At 45.8% G+C, this 19,795-nt stretch overlaps 1 protein-coding gene across 4 annotated transcripts in view; it reads left to right on the forward strand.

Annotated features, from left to right (window-relative positions):
- NR1H4 (nuclear receptor subfamily 1 group H member 4) overlaps window positions 1–19,795 on the forward strand; it is a 479,217-nt gene that overhangs the window by 256,088 nt on the left and 203,334 nt on the right. For all 4 annotated transcript variants that reach the window (XM_078678713.1, XM_078678729.1, XM_078678721.1 and 1 more), the window contains one exon: window positions 10,922–11,061. In XM_078678713.1, the coding sequence (XP_078534839.1) occupies window positions 10,922–11,061 (140 nt within the window). The remainder of the gene's footprint in view (window positions 1–10,921; window positions 11,062–19,795) is intronic.

Consider the following 19,795-nt stretch of genomic DNA (forward strand, 5'->3'; position numbering starts at 1 on the left):
ATTAATGAGGTAGGTCTCAGTTTGCGACTCATTGGGGATCGTATAAATCACAGTGATGGTGGCCTGCTGAGGTCAACAGACCACCATCTCTGTGATAGATTTTACATAAAGCAATATATATTTTTTTTAACGCAGGCCGTGCATTTTAAAAAGAACAATTAAAAGTTTCCTTTTTCATTTTTTAAGAGTATATCTTTTTTTTCATTCTCAAACAGGAAGGGGTCCGATGGTATTAGGAAAGTGCACCCTAAACACACCCCTTCCAAATATCGATTCACAATCCCAAATTGCGATTCGGTAACAGGTTACCAAATCACAATTTGGGCTTTGTACATTTGAAAATGCCTTTTTTGCGTCGCAAACGGTCCGATTCTGCAAACCCCAAAATTCTTCATAAATCTGGCCCATACTATAACAAGAAACTGGTAGAAATAAATAACTATTAAAAAGATTTGCTCTCTTCCTCTCTGTGGCTTGGAAAAATGTTATATGCACGGATTTGTTTCTGGCGTGAGCATAGCCTCAAAGAGCGCGGGGGCTAAGTTTTTAAGTACTAAAGTGGGGTGCTGTGGAGTCTTAAAGAGATATAGTGCATGTGCCATATTTTACCTTAGAGAGTATTTGAGACTGCTCTGGAAAATGAAGGTAAATTAGAATTATTTGTTTTCTCACATAATAGTAATATAATTTCATAGGGGTCGTAGAAAGCTTGTACAGTCCTGGCTCCAAGCCTCTATTTCACATTGTCGCTAGGAAACTGTAGTAGTTGTGCCATGGAGAACTTAAGTGCAACTTAAGTGCAACGGATTGACTGACAGGGCAACAGTACTGACTTTTAAATTAATTAAAGCAATGCCTTTGCCCCTTAAAGGCTGTCCTGGATAATTAGAACATTTTTCATGATTTTCTCTCATTATTACTGGCATGGTTCTTGAACCCTGGCAGCAGCCTGATATGCTAAATTTGTTTCACTAGATTTTAGGGCGGACATAATGTTTATATCTGCACCATGCTTGCACAATAGCACACTTGTCAAATGAGGTAGAACTTTCCAGATTTCAAAAATGCTCATTAGCATAGCAATGCCATCATAGGACGTGACATCATATAACCTTTGGCTGACAGTGACATCGCAAGGGAATAACCATGTGGTTATTGGACACAGAGATCTTGGGGGTGGGTGGGGATAAAGAAGGCGCCAACTTATCCAGTTATTTTACTATGCCACATATAAATATATATAGGAATACAGAGGGTAATAAATAAGGGAGGGAAGATGTGGATGCAGCAGCTAATAAATCCCGAGACATAACATGGGTAGTGTTGAAGAGGTTTCCTCCAGGTGACATGATTAGGTGCTGCAGGAGGAGGGAAAATAAGATGTGTTCAGGACAGCTCCCAGTTCCAATCGTGCACTTCTCCAGTTCTGTGCTCTAAATCATAACAAATCTGTAATAGAAAGAAGGTATTGTGGACTACAGTTCCAAGTTCTAGATGGTGATAATATGTATATACACCTTTCCTCTTTTAATTATGTATATTCACCTTTCTCCATACACCTTTCCCCTTTGAATTAACCGTCTAAAGAAAACATGAGGAATAAGAACATGAAAGTGGGATCAATATTTGTGAAGATGTAATACGCTTAAGAGAGGACATTTTACTTATATTGTAAATTATATTGCTTGGGAATACCCGGAACCTGGTGCTCCACCTTATGGAGACACTTCTGGGGATCACAATGAAATTAGTTCCATCTATCGATATAGCAGTTGTGAGAAGTTGACCTGTATATGTTGTCTACTAATTAAAGTGGGCACCTTGCACCAGTCCAAACAACCCTTGTGGTGATTTAAGAGGTCAAAGATAACCTTGGAAAGCTATCCAAGTGGTAGATGTGGAGAGCAGCCTTCAGGCTTAGTCTTGAAGGAATGTTAAGCAGCTTGTTTTACCAGAGTGCAACCTCATAGTATTGGTTAAATGAAAAACGAAGCACACAGTAGTTATAAAAAAATACATTTATTAATATAACACTCTCTAGTATGACACAGTATCTTCTACACAAAGATACTCACAAAGCACACAATACTGTAGCACATAAACAACAGTAAATAGCACGAATACACAGGGGGCTCCAGGGGGAGACCAAAACATATACTAAAATAGCGGTATAAGAACCACGACATGAGTCGAGATAATGTCTAGAGGACGTAGTATCGCTGGGATCCCAAGGAACCACCTAAGGTGAGTAAGTAGGGACCCCACAGAGGACGGGTGCATTGTGGGAACACGACTGCGTGCTCCGTACAATTCTATGGTGAAGTCAAGGTTGAAGTTTTAAAGTTTACGGACCCTTCCCCGTGGACTTCGAAGAAACCCTGTGGAAGTTAAGAGGTTGGAGATACTGTTGTACCAGAGTTACCTATCCCAGGGAAGCCGGGTGAATAGGTCTGTAGTGGCACCAGAAACTACTGTCGATCTCAATGGAGGACTTCGAAAAAGTGCTGGAAGGAAGAAAAGTGTCAGTTGGAATCCAAAGGTGGATTCTTGTTAAAGAGTACCTGAAAGCAGAGGGGACAGAGTCTGGGTCACTCAGGAGTCACCAGGGGCTCAGTAGTCAAATGCCCACCGATGTCAGGAACTTCAAGTGCATTGAGGGAGTCCTTGACTCTGCAGCTACGGGGACCAGAAGACATTGAGGACAACCAGGAGACAGATACGAGCTGTCCCATGAAAAATGTCGAGTGCTGAGGGGTCGAGTCTGGCAAGACCACCAACAAAGATGACCCTCAAGTGGACTCACAGGCCAGAGGCACAAGAGCTGCGAGAGGACCTCGAGCAATTTCACAAAGCAGCAGCTCAAGGAGCAGTCAGTGCAAGGAGGCTGGAGATCTTTTCAAGAAATGGTGCCAGAGGTTGGGCTACTTGCAGCCCAGTGCACTTGTTCAAGCAACGCCAATAAGCATATGCACTTGCAAATGTATGCAGTGCACAGGGGTTCGGGTATTGCAGCCCCTACGAAGGATTCTGACCTCAAACTTGGTGAGAGGGCAGCTCAGACCTTGAGGGATGTAGGAACCCACCTCCTGTGTTGCTGGAGCCGTCAGAATCTGCAGGGTCTCAGGATCAGCAGACCGGACAGATGCATTGCTGTGCCTACGAATGAACTCCAAAGGAGATATCTTTGGTTTTCCTTGATACTCCACAGGTCCTGCATGGAGCCTGTATGGTGCCTTTATGGTGCGCAGGCACAGATGATGCTTCAGACTGAGAGGGAGATGAAGTCGAACCCAAACGAAGTCCAACAATGTCCAGAGTGTCCAGACGGTCGAAGTTTAGTGGTTTCTTGATCAGAATTCTGTCCACGTCGAATCTAGGGTCCTACAGCCATGTAAGCCCTTAAATACCCACGGGAGAGGGTTGGACAGATTAAGGAGACCCTCCCAGGAGAGGCCCTAGACAATGGGGAGGTTACTCCCATGCCCTTTGTCCAGTTTCGTGCAAGAGCAGGAGCCAGTGGCCCCCAGGACTTGCTTGTACTGGACTATGCACAAGGACACCAAATATAGCCTTCAGGCAGACTTTTGGTCGCTGGCAAGCTCACCCACCCAGCCCTAATACACTAAATGCTGTCTGGGAGGTGGTCACACCTTCTTGTGACAGGATGCCTATTGTTCCACCTTCCTTTGCTCAAACTTGGCTCAGCAGCAGGAGGGCAGAAATGTGTCTCTGGTTGACAGCAACCATTTTGTGCTGCCGGAACCACAAGGCTGGCACCGGGGACCCAACAAAGCTTGCTTTTTAGGGGTGGAATCATACCTCCACACCGGTTACCGGGGTATGGCATGTTTCATACCAAACACGATGGGGTTGCTTTCAGCCGTTTTAGATTTGGTCATTACAACATTGCATAATGCCACTCTATATGTTGTATATGGTTGCTACACTAGCAACCGGGGGGGATGGACTCCGTAGGCTGTAGGAGTGTCCTGCTCATGCAGTGGCACCCTCTCACTTACAACCAAGTACCCTGCCTTCAGGATTATTAAGGCCTCCTATAAGGGTGACTTATATGTTTTAGTTGTAGTGACCCTTAGATACAGTAAACCTATATCTTAAGTAAGTGGTGCATGCACCAACTTACACAGGCTGCAATGGCAGACCTGTAGTTCCATTTTGCATGGCCTCTAATGGGTGGCATAATACATGCTTCAGTCCATGGGAGGTCTCTGGGGTACCTATGCCCTGGGTACATGTTCCATATACTAGGGACTGACAAGGGTACCCCAGTATACAATCTGGAATGTACCAAAATACATGCAATAAAAGTTTAGGGAGAAAGCAGTAGGCCTTGGTGGTAAATTCCACTCCGCTTGCGGAATTTGCAGAATTTTGGCAATTCCGTGTTCCGCGGAGAACGCGGAATCGGCGAAAAAACCGTGATCTGTAGCTTAGCAAATTTTTTCCTTGTTCGCGCTTTCAAAATGCATGTTCGCGTGCGCGGTGGCGACTTACCAGGATCGCTACATTTGCCGATGAGTTTTCCTATCCGTTCGCGAGTGCCACGTGATTTTAGTAGCCGGCCGTGAGATCCCGCGAGAGTGTGCGATCGCGAACACGTTATCCAGACGCGCTATCGGACATCCGCGTTTACGAACATGAAACACGCATTGCGAGAGGGCGGTACAAGTGAAACAAGATGGCGGCACCAATTGGCAACTGCATGGGCAAGTTCATGAGATATTTCACCCGAGCATGCAAACAGCGTAACTGAACAGGAAAAACGCATCGCAAGCGCGCAGAACAAGCAATTCCACATGCTCGCGGAATTCTGTGTAGCTCGCAGAGATTTTTTACAGTTTCGCAGAACTTTGCATAACGCGACTACGCAAATTCCGCCCACCCCTAGAAAGCAGATAGACTGGAGTCCTGATTAGTAGGATCCCAGTCAGACTAGTCAAAAACCAGCACAGTGACAGGCAAAAATTGGGGGTGACTATGCAGAAAGGTCCAATGACAGTCAAATAAGCAGTACCCTAGACTTATCTTTTTGACAAATACATTATAATTTTATACACAAAATTTGGTCTGCACCCTTCAGAAGTTCAAATTTGGTCTGCACCCTTCAGAAGTTCAAAACATTATTCAAATCCAATATTAATCATGTTGAATACAGAGCAGGTAATCGTTTTCCCAAGAAGCAGCAAACGAAGATTCTTCGCTTCAGTTCAATTATTTATTTAATGTTCTTATTATTGTACAAAAAAGGCAGATAGCCCAATAGCCAACGCGTTTCGTCCGTCACCGGACTTCTTCAGGGCTGTTTTTATATTTCAGATAAGGAATCCAGTAGGTAGTTAACTTGTTCACGATATGTGTTTTCAGGCAAAAGAGTAAAGCTGCAAGTCAGCGTGGTTCCGAGTATACTGTGGTCGTCTGGTTCCTAGTAAGGACTGACATGTGAAGAAGATGGCCCTATACATACTAAAGAAACTGAAAAAAACTAATTTAAAAAAGAGAAGCATGATGTAACGGTATCACAAGAGGAGATAAGAACATTAACCATTAGTACTGCAGTTTAAATTCCCGACCTCATCAGTGCAACAGGCAGCCAAGAAGAAGATACTGCAACGCAAAGCATATGTGTAGTGTTAGTGGCAAGTAAGATGCATAAGTACAACAGGAGCGGGAAAGGTGAGATGTGCTCTGGACAGCTCCCAACTCCAACCGTGCCCTGCTCCAGTTCTATTCTGTAAACCAGCAGTGGTGGCTGATCCCTTTTAAAAGTAGCGGGCGATCAGACGGGCACTCTAGAATGCTCCTAGGTGCAACTCCGAAGCTTTCAATCATGGTCCGTTATACACAGTGTTTATAACAGGCCACGATTAGGAGCTCTGGAGTTGAGGCTGAAGACAGCGCAAATTTCTCACACTGCCTGGCTGTGTGTGAAAAAAATTAAACAGTACAATAAATTAAAAAGAAAAAAAAACTTAGTGAATCCAGTTCTATCCGGTCTCGCAGATCGACCTCAAGGAGTCTTTGAGCCAACTCCCCTAACCAATCCAGAAGCTGCTCTCATGCTGTTAACCAGCATGAGAGCAGCACCAGGACTGGCTGGAGTGGGCGGACTCAACATTCCTACATGCACTGGAGGCCTGTGCCTGCTCTCCTTCTAGCTATCTAAGACAGCTTGGGTGGAGAGGTTTGAAGTGCACATGTCAGGGTGGCCGTCTTAAGACATCTGACCAAAGTGACATGGGCACTTTAAAGTTTAGGTGTGCACTATTCCCCTTCCGCTGCTGCCGGTCAGCTATGCTTGTAACGCCCCAACAGTTAGCTCCAGCTGGCTGGCTGCCCTGAAAAATAAAACAGTAATAAAACCATTTTATTACCGTTTTATTTTTCATGTTTGCTGTGATGGCAGCGGGTAGGGCGAAGCTACTGCACCCTAGTGGACACATCACCGCTGTACACACGACATTCTAAAATGGAAGGAAGGTGGCAAGTTGTGGTTCCAAGATTCTAGATGGTGACAATATATAGAAACATCTCAGAAATGAGAAAATGTCGATGGAGAGAGAGATGAGAGAGTGAAAAAGAAAGAGGATGCAGAGGGTGCGGGTAACTTTGGTCTTTGAAAATAGTATAGAGAGAAGTAATAGAATTTAGGACAGTGCATCAGTGTAAAAGGTAAAGCAGTGCAGTATTACTGAAAAGATATTAGTGGCTGTGACAGGGCTGTGGTTCTAGCGACAGAGCAATGGCTGTCAGTGCGGTGGTATAAGGGTGAGTTTATAAAAGTGAAAATGTGTGTCACTGTGAAATGCAATGTCAGCATGAAATCCGTGGTGTAGTTAACGTGTATGGATGGAAAAACAGCTGTCTATTATTGGCAGAGATAATGCATGTGTTATGTTGACAGTGCAGTAGTGGTGGGCCCTTTAAAAAGCTGAGGCCAGCCTACAATTCTGAGTGGCACGCGGAACAAGCAATGGAGGTGCAGTTTTCTCAGTGCATATGATGGGATCAGTGCTGAAATAGGGGGGATTCAGTCATACTCCACACCTGCTATTCAGCTGGAGCAGGGATCCCAGATGTCTGTAGTGAAATGCAGTGGCGTCCGGCACAGGTAAGAGCGGTGAGGCGGGTTGGCGGATGGAAATCGACAGATGACGGGATAGGTAATATATTGGGGAGAGGAGTTGGCCTAACGGCTAGGGCGCTCGACCTCGGACCTGGGGATCTGGGTTCGAGTCTCGATAACGACGCCAAAACCTCCTGTGATTCTGGCCAAATCACTTAATCTCCCCGTGCCTAAAAATAAATGTGTGTCCTCATGTAACGTAACTGGTGATATGTAAAGCGCTCTGATACCTGATTCAGTTCGGGTCTAGTTCGCGCTATATAAAACTCAGCAAAAAAAAAAAAATGTAATAAAAGAAACACTTAACGTCGTAGCTTTTATTAGGAAATAATAAATAAATATATAAATAAATGAAACTACTTATCTTGCGCTCACGGCATCGCCAACTCAGCGATGCCAAGAGCGCAAGGAATGGTTTTATAATTTTTTTTATTTAATGTTACCTAATAAATGCCTTGAGCGCAAGGCAAGTTTTTAAAAAAATATTTAATATTACCTGCCCCATCTGTTGACTTCCACCCCCTCCCCACCCCTGCCCCGTCCACCACCCCCCACTCTTACCTGTGCTGGCCACCACTGGTAAAATGTGCCACATGTGTCCAGCCACCGCAAGTTTGTGCGCTTTATGTGCAGAGCAGAAATCTGCAGGGTGTGAAAGATGTGTTTTACTTTTAGTCATGGGCACCATTTAGGGGTCGCTGCGACCCCTTTCGTTCCCCTTGCTACCACTGGTACTGCCTTTGCGACCTTTGGCCTCAGAGGTGGTAATGTCACTGCCTGCAACACTGTATAATGTTGTTCTAATGGACGATGTTTGAAGCTGCAGTTTCCTGGTTTTCTTTTTTTTTTTTTATTAACTCTTTTTATTGTAATCAGCATTAAGAAGGCATATTTCTTCCAGAGGATAGTTTCCTGGTTTTCTGTCAAATATTTTATTACACAAATAGTGAATAGTTTGGTTCCTATTAGTGTAATAAAAATGGAATATAATGAGCAGGAATGTGACCTTATCTGACAGTTAAGGTACATAAGAAATGCCTTTAAATGTATCTTTTATTCATTCTTGCAGGTGAGTGTGTTTATCTGAGAGAGAATGCGTGAATGTGTGTGTATGTTAGGACATGTGTGTGTGTGAGTCAAAGTAAAGGTCAAATGATGTGTGATGTCTCTTCCGCTACTCCTTGCATTGTGGTTAATTAACGCCCATGCTTTTAGTTCCAACTAGACCCAACAAATGCCCCATGCTATTAGTACATTTGAGGGAGTTTGAGCTACAACCTGTTTTTGTTGACTTTTTCAAATTATGCAGCAAACGGTGGTTATATGGCAGTCCCTAATATGCTGATAACACAATGACCAGAGAACCATATAATCCCAGATGTCTTGGGGAATGCCTGACCGGGCACAAAAAGCAGCATTGGCAAAAATATTGATGGCAGTTAAATGCTGTGTAGAGCAAGGCACTGTAACAACTAAGCTATATGGTAGAATTAGGTGGCACTAAGAGTTCTGCCCAAATACATTTTACAGCTCATATTCACAAGTATGTTGGCAGAAATTCATAGATTTTACACGCAGTCCTGAAAGTTAAGCCATAAAATACTCTCTGCTTCATTGTCTGACACAGTACCCAGGAACTACATTTCTTCATAGCAGCTAATCATGTATGTGATTTACAACGCATAAAGATGATGGACGGAATGCTGAACATTGTCAAACATTCACCCCAGTCACAGATCTGGTATTAATCTATTGTTATTTTGCTCACCACGCCACGCCATTCCTTTTGGACCGAGCCATATGCAAATAAGCCTTGACCCTGCTCCCCATGGGACTAGTCCAGCCCGAACTGCCAGGCCAGGTCATCCCTGGATCAGAAACAAGCATCCTGGGACTGATTTCAGGGTATCACCCTTCATCAGCCAGGCTAGCTTGAAACCGGTGGCATTTCGAGCACGGGACCCAAGATTCAAGCTAGCCTGGCTGATGAGGTATGATACTCCAAAACAGGTCCCAGGATGCTTGTTTCTGGTCCAGGGAGGACCTGGCTGGGCAGTTCGGACTGGACTTTTTCCATGAGGAATAGGGTCAAGACTGTTTTGCATCTGGCTGGGTCTAAACTGGGGTGCATGGTCAGCAAAAGAACAATGGATTTAACCCAGATCTCTAGACGGGGAGTGAATGTTTGATTTGTTCTGCATTCCGTCCATCATTTGTGTGTCTTTTGCTTTCTCGCCCTAAGTGTGCACAGACGTGGGTCCTGGGCTCACTATGCCACTGGAATCATGCTAGCCTGACTGATGAGGGGTTCACCTTTCTGTCCTGAATTTTTACAGTATAAATACTCCAGTAACACATATCAAAAGGAAAGTGTTTGGCATGTTGGGAAAACTCATTTTAGACAGTTGGTAGGTCACACCTAAGTGCGGCTTGTAGTTAACAAGTATGGACATCCTAATTAAAAAAAACAATAGCATGCTCCTACAGAGACGAGCTACAAAGTGCATTTTTCACTCCATATATAAATGTGGACTCTCTTTTCCACGTTTTAATATTTATGTTTCTCAAAATCTAGTTGAATAGGGAAGGTAGAATTTTGATAAATCATTTCATTCATTCAATAATTTTACTTTAAAAAAAAAATCGTCATTCATGTTTGATATTGCTTGAGCAGACATTCATCTGTGGAAATTGTGCTGCTTTTGCCACAATCTAAAAGTTATGCAATTACTTTTCGGTGGACAATGTGTTGACCTAATAAGATACTTTTATGATTAAGTTGGTGAGGTACCCCGTGCCAAATAACATTTAAAAATCTCACACCCTCCTTATCCAATCTGCACATATTTTCACAGGATGGAATTGGGGCTCCATTGCTATGTTTTCCAAGATTGCTGCAAATGTGTTGGGAGTGGGAAGGGCAGGTACTAAAAATGCCAAATTCGTTTACCTATGGAGGATTGTATCAACCATAACTATCCATGTTTCTATGAGCAAACATTAGTGCTATCGCTATTTATGAAGAAAGCTGATAGAATGTGGTATGTTATGAGCAAAACAATGTGGGATGTTTTAAAGACGATTGGCGTTGTTGGGATTTAAGTTAGCAGCTTTGCTGTCTAGTTCGCAGCAGTTTTCTATTGTAGACAGTGTCTCCCAGATAACTTTAATTAAACTTGAACTAACTGTCCTTCCTATGAGTATGCATATATGTAGTGTGTTTTTACATAACAAACATGTAATTTGCACTTCTGTAGTAAGAGATAATAATGAACTGAAGTTTATGTATCAAATGTATGTCTATGGAAGAGAGGGAAAGTCAGGCTAAGGACTTCAAGAGGACAGTGAGCGTCTGTTGTTGTTGTGAAGTTTCTTGTTTTTCTTTTGTGTTGTTCTGTTATTTTATGTTGTTGTGTTATGCTTTGTGGTGATGATGTTGTTTAGGGTTGTGTGTGAGTAGTGATGGTAATACACCGATATTCTCAAAACTTTGCTTATGTCTCTGCAGACATAGTGTAGAACTTTTAATTGTGATGTGATCACATATTTATTAATCATGGACCAGTGATATCTATTCGAGTTTTATATAGATATATATATTTGTCCCTGTGTTTCCTTCATTTGGTCATGCCCATTTATGGCCATTACACAACATTCTCAATCATTAAAACGTGCATTATTTCCAAAGACGTATTCACAAAAGCTACCACTAAAATGTCGATGCCTGTCTCTGTTTTTAAAATTAAACCTGTGAGCTTCATGTTCTTGCTGTTGTAGGTTTATTAACTGAAATACAATGTAAATCAAAACGACTCAGAAAAAATGGGAAACATTCATCAGATGCTGCAACCAATGGACCTGAGCATGATTTTGAATTGAAACAGGTAGTGTCCACATCTACAACACTGTTCGATCAGGTAATGCAATGCTTCTATTTTGGTACTATTATATGTCTTTTTACAGTGCATGTAGTAGCTTTATTATAAAATGTAGTCTAGCTAGGAATTACATTTATTGTGAGGTACGTTTGTTGTACATCCATCATTAAACCTTTACCAGAATGGAAAGAATACCACATAGCCCAATTAAACCTTGACCTGCTTTACTCCTGGTCAGTGGAGCAAGGACCTACCATAATGCCTCTGTAAATAAACAAGCAAGACAACTACCAACATAGTCCTACAATGGTACTCAGCTACTCTCGTTTTACGGAGACCTTGTTCAAATGGTTCTTGTACTGCGGGAGGTTCCAATGCAGATGATTGCTTTCCTAGTTAAGCCAACAAACTTTTTACTACTGCCCATTCATTCCTTTGGGTAATTTCTGGTGTCTTGGCCGCAACTCAGTTAGGGTTGGTTGATTTATCCTCCCCGGAGTATGCCTAAATGTAGAGTTAGGAGTAGGTTTACATTGGCTCAGATACCCAGAAATCTTTCCTGGGCATCCAGTTATGGGGATTGTGGTTCATCAAAGGGGTGCACAGATGACATCTGTCTCCATCACCCACCTTAGTCCAGCAGCCATCTTGTGAATGCCTATGAAGATGACTTCAAAATGGATAATGCTATATTGCCACCCAGGGGCAAATTCTAGACTTTTGTGTGTCATGTGAAATGTTGTGGAGCTGTTGGGCTGCCTCAAACTGGGGGCTCATCCACCACAACAAATGCGCCGTTCCTCTACCTCATTTACAGATGGGGGTGTTACATTGTTTCCATTGGCCCTTTGTCACTGAATCTAGAAACATACAGCCAAGGACCCATGCTGTCCTGTCAGCTGCCACTTCTCAAACCGGCCTTCAACCAGGAAGTTCAGCCTCAGCCACGCCGAGCCAGTGACTCCGTCATCGGGACAAAGCCCGTTCTGCCACCAAGAGCGCAGCGCGACCCCAGACGCAGCGAGAAAAGGCACCCTGTTGTCCAGGCTAGCCCCACCATTCCCAATACAATAATGAATATCCAAGGAAGAAATACAACAATCCAGAAACAACCGCAGCACCGCACACTGCCAGCGCGTGGTACGCGCACCTCACATCAGTTGAGACAAAGGAAAAACAGGAGGTTGGAGGGGTGTGGGGGCTTTTTATAAGGATTTTCTATCACGTGGCATGGGTGTCTGGTGAGGCAGGAATTCCTCATATGTGCAATGAAAGAAAGTGAGGGAGGGACGAGGAGGTAATACAGATTACCAGCAAGAAATAGGTAATTTTTTTTAGATCAAATACTTTTACTATTTACTCCAATACTATTGGCTTTTCTTGGCCATGCCTCTAACTTCTAACTTCATAGCAGAAAAAGTGCAACATTGAATCACTGCCTCACATATTCAAGCCAGCTAAAATATGTAAATGATTTGATGAAAGTGTGGTGGGGGGAGGGTCTGTTCAAAGCAGAACATTTCCTAAGAAGGAGCCAGTCACTATTGGTCTACTTATTGTAGTTTTCAAACACATGCCTACGTATCCTAGGGCAGAACATGCAAAGCGTTTATTCAATTATCTGTCCAAATTCGGATTGGCACAAAGCCAAGGGCACTGATTATGCCCTAAGGAGGCCCAGAATATGCACTAATGGAATTTCAAATTGTCTGGAAATTATTCAGTACTTCTTCCCATTAAAAACTAAGGCCAGATGTATGAATATCTGGAGGCACATTACGACCAGTACTTTTGCTTTAAAGAAAAGTTTACTTTCTCCTTTTGTTTGCTTTGTACTTAGCAGTGACCCCATGGGACACTGGCTACTCTTTAACAATTTGTTTTAAAAGTACAAATGTGAATGTTTTACCACTTCCTTTGAGGTATCAGTAAACATTAGATACCAACTCAGAATACGAAAGGGACGCCTATAACACACTCCATGAAGATTCTGACTTGTTATCCATTCCCAATCCCATTTAGGAGTCTGAAAAAAATCCTAAAAAGGGACTAGTACTTAATAAAAACATTTTAATTGTCACAAATGCCAAATTGAAGCGTTTGCGATCATTAGAATGCCTAGTACATCTGGCCCCAGATCTTCGGAACAGTATAGTGCATTTCATATTTGTCATGTTGGTGTCTCAATTTATGTAATTTAGTATTCAATGCCTGTGTTACCTAATCTTCTAAACTTTAGCATGCCCAGAGTCAGGCTTGCCACAGTGGTAGGCACTGTAACAAATTGGACATCTAAATAATGCTTGGATACATTCTTACTTCCCTGTATTTGTCCCTATCATATGCAGCCATGATTACAAATCTAGGCCATACAATATGGTCTCCCTATATAGCAATAGTGTTTCCATTGTCTTATATTATCATCACTAGTCCCTCGACATTTTGTTGCTTTTTCTGCATTCTCAGGTTTGACCCAGGCATATTTTCATCTTAAAGGTTCATCATTTTATACATTCTTGAAATCTGAGATATTTATTGGAGAGTCTCAGGAGTGACAACTTCTTACTCCTCCATATTTGATCTGATTTATAAGGAAGTACATGTAAGCTTTGAATGCTACTATTGATTTCTGCCTGTTTCACTCTTCGGCGCATATCACTAATGCTGGCTTTATTCATTGTTTGCTTGACTCCAGGTCTTGATGTGCCGATGTCAGTTTCTGCCTTAAGTATGTACTGTGTCTCTCCCTGTATCTGGGCACCTGTTCTTTTTAGGACACTTAGGGCTCCCTGTGTCTTCCTGTTTCTGTCCACACTGTGGGCAGGGCACAAGTCCTATAAAAAGAAGTGGGGGGACTGACAATATGCAAATGACCTCATGATGTCACATGCTGAACATGTCCCGGTGTCTGAAAATTACACCGGGACACGTTCAGCATATTTCTGTGAGGCCCGGCTTCTTGGCAGGGGGGACGGCGTCCACCCTGTGAAACGAGTGGGGGGACGCTGTGTACTGCGTGTACCCCCGACTCGAGCCCTGACTGTGGGAAATCTCTTGCTCTTTCACTCGGTATTTTGACCCTCATTGCAGAAGGAAGCTAATGCTAGTGTGAGAGTTAGAACTGCAGTGGCACATGTCCTCTGCGCACTGCCCTGGGGGTCTGTTTGTGCACTGCCTGTGCATATCAGCACAATCATAAAGCACAGATGGCCGTGACTATCTGCAACTATCACTGTACCCATTGGTGCTTGCCTGCAGCGGTCGGCATGGATAAGATTGCTTTAGCTGTGAGTCTTATTTTGCGAGACAAGACCTGCCTGCTAAACGACCTACAGCCTATTTAAACAGGAAGTTGTCTGAACTGGGGTGGCAGAGTGAGCTAAAGAATGATGACGGATTAAACCCAGATCCGTTGACAGGGGGTGAGTGCTTGCAATGTTCAACACTCCGTCCATCATCCCCTTTGGTTTTGAGTTGCTGCTCCAGCACCACTTGGTTCTCTTTATGGAGTCACTTGCAGACACTTCTAGAGACAGTGTTGTGGGTGATGAGGGGTGCTGACTGTCTCTATGTCAGCCTTCCAAGCTATGATTGATGATGCTGTAAAAACATCCCAATCCCAGCCAATTGCAAAAAGCAAACAAGCATTAGGAATGCATTAGGGCTCGGGTTTGTTTTAAGTTAGAGATAATGGCATTGTAAATGGCAATGTGTTTTAGGCACTCTGCACTACCACTCTGCACTCTGCACTACCAATCTGCACTCTGCACTCTCAATCTGCACTCTGCACTCTCAATCTGCACTCTGCACTACCAATCTGCACTCTGCACTACCAATCTGCACTCTGCACTACCACTCTACACTCTGCACTACCACTCTGCACTCTGCACTACCACTCTGCACTCTGCACTACCACTCTGCACTCTGCACTACCACTCTGCACTATGCACTACCACTCTGCACTACCACTCTGCACTCTGCACTACCACTCTGCACTACCACTCTGCACTCTGCGACTCTGCACTCTGAGTCACTTGCAGACACTTCTAGAGACAGTGTTGTGGGTGATGAGGGGTGCTGACTGTCTCTATGTCAGCCTTCCAAGCTATGATTGATGATGCTGTAAAAACATCCCAATCCCAGCCAATTGCAAAAAGCAAACAAGCATTAGGAATGCATTAGGGCTCGGGTTTGTTTTAAGTTAGAGATAATGGCATTGTAAATGGCAATGTGTTTTAGGCACTCTGCACTACCACTCTGCACTCTGCACTACCAATCTGCACTCTGCACTCTCAATCTGCACTCTGCACTCTCAATCTGCACTCTGCACTACCAATCTGCACTCTGCACTACCAATCTGCACTCTGCACTACCACTCTACACTCTGCACTACCACTCTGCACTCTGCACTACCACTCTGCACTCTGCACTACCACTCTGCACTCTGCACTACCACTCTGCACTATGCACTACCACTCTGCACTACCACTCTGCACTCTGCACTACCACTCTGCACTACCACTCTGCACTCTGCACTACCACTCTGCACTCTGCACTACCAATCTGCACTCTGCACTACCAATCTGCACTCTGCACTACCACTCGCACTCTCAATCTGCACTCTGCACTTTCGCTCTGCACTACCACTCTGCGCTCTGCACTACCACTCTGCGCTCTGCACTACCACTCTGCGCTCTGCACTACCACTCTGCGCTCTGCGCTCTGCACTACCACTCTGTGCTCTGCACTACCACTCTGCGCTCTGCACTACCAATCTGCGCTCTGCACTACCACTCTGCGCTCTGCACTACCACTCTGCACTCTGCACTACCAATCTGCACTCTGCACTACCAATCTGCACTCTGCACTACCACTCTGCACTATGCACTACCACTCTGCACTACCACTCTGCACTCTGCACTACCACTCTGCACTACCAATCTGCACTCTGCACTACCAATCTGCACTCTGCACTACCAATCTGCACTACCACTCTGCACTCTGCACTACCACTCTGCACTCTGCACTACCACTCTGCACTCTGCACTACCACTCTGCACTACCACTCTACACTCTGCACTACCACTCTGCACTCTGCACTACCACTCTGCACTCTCAATCTGCACTACCAATCTGCACTCTGCACTACCACTCTGCACTACCACTCTGCACTCTGCACGCTCAATCTGCACTCTGCACTACCACTCTGCACTACCAATCTGCACTCTGCACTACCACTCTGCACTACCAATCTGCACTCTGCACTACCAATCTGCACTCTGCACTACCAATCTGCACTCTGCACTACCACTCGCACTCTCAATCTGCACTCTGCCCTCTGCACTACCACTCTGCACTCTGCGCTACCACTCTGCACTCTGCACTACCACTCTGCACTCTGCACTACCACTCTGCACTCTCAATCTGCACTCTGCACTACCACTCTGCACTACCACTCTGCACTACCACTCTGCACTACCACTCTGCACTACCACTCTGCACTATCACTCTGCACTACCACTCTGCACTACCACTCTGCACTGCCACTCTGCACTCTGCACTACCACTCTGCACTACCACTCTGCACTACCACTCTGCACTCTGCACTACCACTCTGCACTCTGCACTCTGCACTACCACTCTGCACTCTGCACTACCACTCTGCACTCTGTACTACCACTCTGCACTACCACTCTGCACTTTGCACTACCACTCTGCACTACCACTCTGCACTTTGCACTACCACTCAGCACTACCACTCTCACTCTGCACTCTGCACTCTGCACTACCACTCTCACTCTGCACTCTGCACTACCACTCTGCACTACCACTCTGCACTCTGCACTACCACTCTGCACTACCACTCTGCACTCTGCACTACCACTCTGCACTACCACTCTGCACTCTGCACTACCACTCTGCACTCTGCACTACCACTCTGCACTCTGCACTACCACTCTGCACTCTGCACTACCACTCTGCACTACCACTCTGCACTACCACTCTGCACTACCACTCTGCACTACCACTCTGCACTACCACTCTGCACTCTGCACTACCACTCTGCACTCTGCACTACCACTCTGCACTCTGCACTACCACTCTGCACTACCACTCTGCACTCTGCACTACCACTCTGCACTCTGCACTACCACTCTGCACTACCACTCTGCACTCTGCACTACCACTCTGCACTCTGCACTACCACTCTGCACTACCACTCTGCACTACCACTCTGCACTACCACTCTGCACTATCACTCTGCAATACCACTCTGCACTCTGCACTACCACTCTGCACTACCACTCTGCACTCTGCACTACCACTCTGCACTCTGCACTACCACTCTGCACTCTGCACTACCACTCTGCACTACCACTCTGCACTCTGCACTCTGCACTACCACTCTGCATTACCACTCTGCACTACCACTCTGCACTCTGCACTACCACTCTGCACTACCACTCTGCACTACCACTCTGCACTACCACTCTGCACTACCACTCTGCACTACCACTCTGCACTCTGCACTACCACTCTGCACTACCACTCTGCACTACCACTCTGCACTCTGCACTACCACTCTGCACTCTGCACTACCACTCTGCACTCTGCACTACCACTCTGCACTACCACTCTGCACTCTGCACTACCACTCTGCACTCTGCACTACCACTCTGCACTCTGTACTAACACTCTGCACTACCACTCTGCACTCTGCACTACCACTCGCACTCTCAATCTGCACTCTCCCTCTGCACTCTGCACTACCACTCTGCACTCTCACTCTGCACTCTGCACTACCACTCTGCACTACCACTCTGCACTCTCACTCTGCACTACCACTCTGCACTCTGCACTACCACTCTGCACTCTGCACTACCACTCTGCACTACCACTCTGCCCTCTGCACTACCACTCTGCACTGCCACTCTGCACTAGCACTCTGCACTACCACTCTGCACTACCACTCTGCACTGGCACTCTGCACTACCACTCTGCACTCTGCACTACCACTGTGCACTACCACTCTGCACTACCACTCTGCACTCTGCACTACCACTCTGCACTACCACTCTGCACTATCACTCTGCACTAGCACTCTGCACTACCACTCTGCACTACCACTCTGCACTGGCACTCTGCACTACCACTCTGCACTCTGCACTACCACTGTGCACTACCACTCTGCACTACCACTCTGCACTCTGCACTACCACTCTGCACTACCACTCTGCACTATCACTCTGCACTACCACTCTGCACTACCACTCTGCACTACCACTCTGCACTGGCACTCTGCACTACCACTCTGCACTCTGCACTACCACTGTGCACTACCACTCTGCACTACCACTCTGCACTCTACACTACCACTCTGCACTACCACTCTGCACTACCACTCTGCACTACCACTCTGCACTACCACTCTGCACTCTGCACTACCACTCTGCACTACCACTCTGCACTCTGCAATACCACTCTGCACTCTGCACTACCAATCTGCACTCTGCACTACCAATCTGCACTCTGCACTACCACTCTGCACTCTGCACTACCACTCTGCACTCTGCACTACCACTCTGCACTACCACTCTGCACTACCACTCTGCACTCTGCACTACCACTCTGCACTCTGCACTCTGCACTACCACTCTGCACTACCACTCTGCACTACCACTCTGCACTACCACTCTGCACTCTGCACTACCACTCTGCACTCTGCACTACCACTCTGCACTCTGCACTACCACTCTGCACTCTGCACTACCACTCACACTCTCAATCTGCACTCTCACTCTGCACTCTGCACTCTGCACTACCACTCTGCACTCTCACTCTGCACTACCACTCTGCACTCTCACTCTGCACTCTGCACTACCACTCTGCACTCTCACTCTGCACTCTGCACTACCACTCTGCACTACCACTCTGCACTACCACTCTGCACTCTGCTCTACCACTCTGCACTACCACTCTGCACTACCACTCTGCACTCTGCACTACCACTCTGCACTCTGCACTACCACTCTGCACTACCACTCTGCACTACCACTCTGCACTCTGCACTACCACTCTGCACTACCACTCTGCACTCTGCACTACCACTCTGCACTCTGCACTACCACTCTGCACTCTGCACTACCACTCTGCACTACCACTCTGCACTCTGCACTACCACTCTGCACTCTGCACTACCACTCGCACTCTCAATCTGCACTCTCCCTCTGCACTCTGCACTACCACTCTGCACTCTCACTCTGCACTCTGCACTACCACTCTGCACTACCACTCTGCAATCTCACTCTGCACTACCACTCTGCACTCTGCACTACCACTCTGCACTCTGCACTACCACTCTGCACTACCACTCTGCCCTCTGCACTACCACTCTGCACTGCCACTCTGCACTACCACTCTGCACTAGCACTCTGCACTCTGCACTACCACTGTGCACTACCACTGTGCACTACCACTCTGCACTCTGCACTACCACTCTGCACTACCACTCTGAACTCTGCACTACCACTCTGCACTACCACTCTGCACTACCACTCTGCACTACCACTCTGCACTACCACTCTGCACTCTGCACTACCACTCTGCACTCTGCATTCTGCACTACCACTCTGCACTACCACTCTGCACTACCACTCTGCACTACCACTCTGCACTACCACTCTGCACTACCACTCTGCACTCTGCACTACCACTCTGCACTTCCACTCTGCACTACCACTCTGCACTCTGCAATACCACTCTGCACTCTGCA

The sequence above is a fragment of the Lissotriton helveticus genome, chromosome 1_1, assembly GCF_964261635.1.
Source record: "Lissotriton helveticus chromosome 1_1, aLisHel1.1, whole genome shotgun sequence".
Lineage (NCBI taxonomy): Eukaryota > Metazoa > Chordata > Amphibia > Caudata > Salamandridae > Lissotriton > Lissotriton helveticus.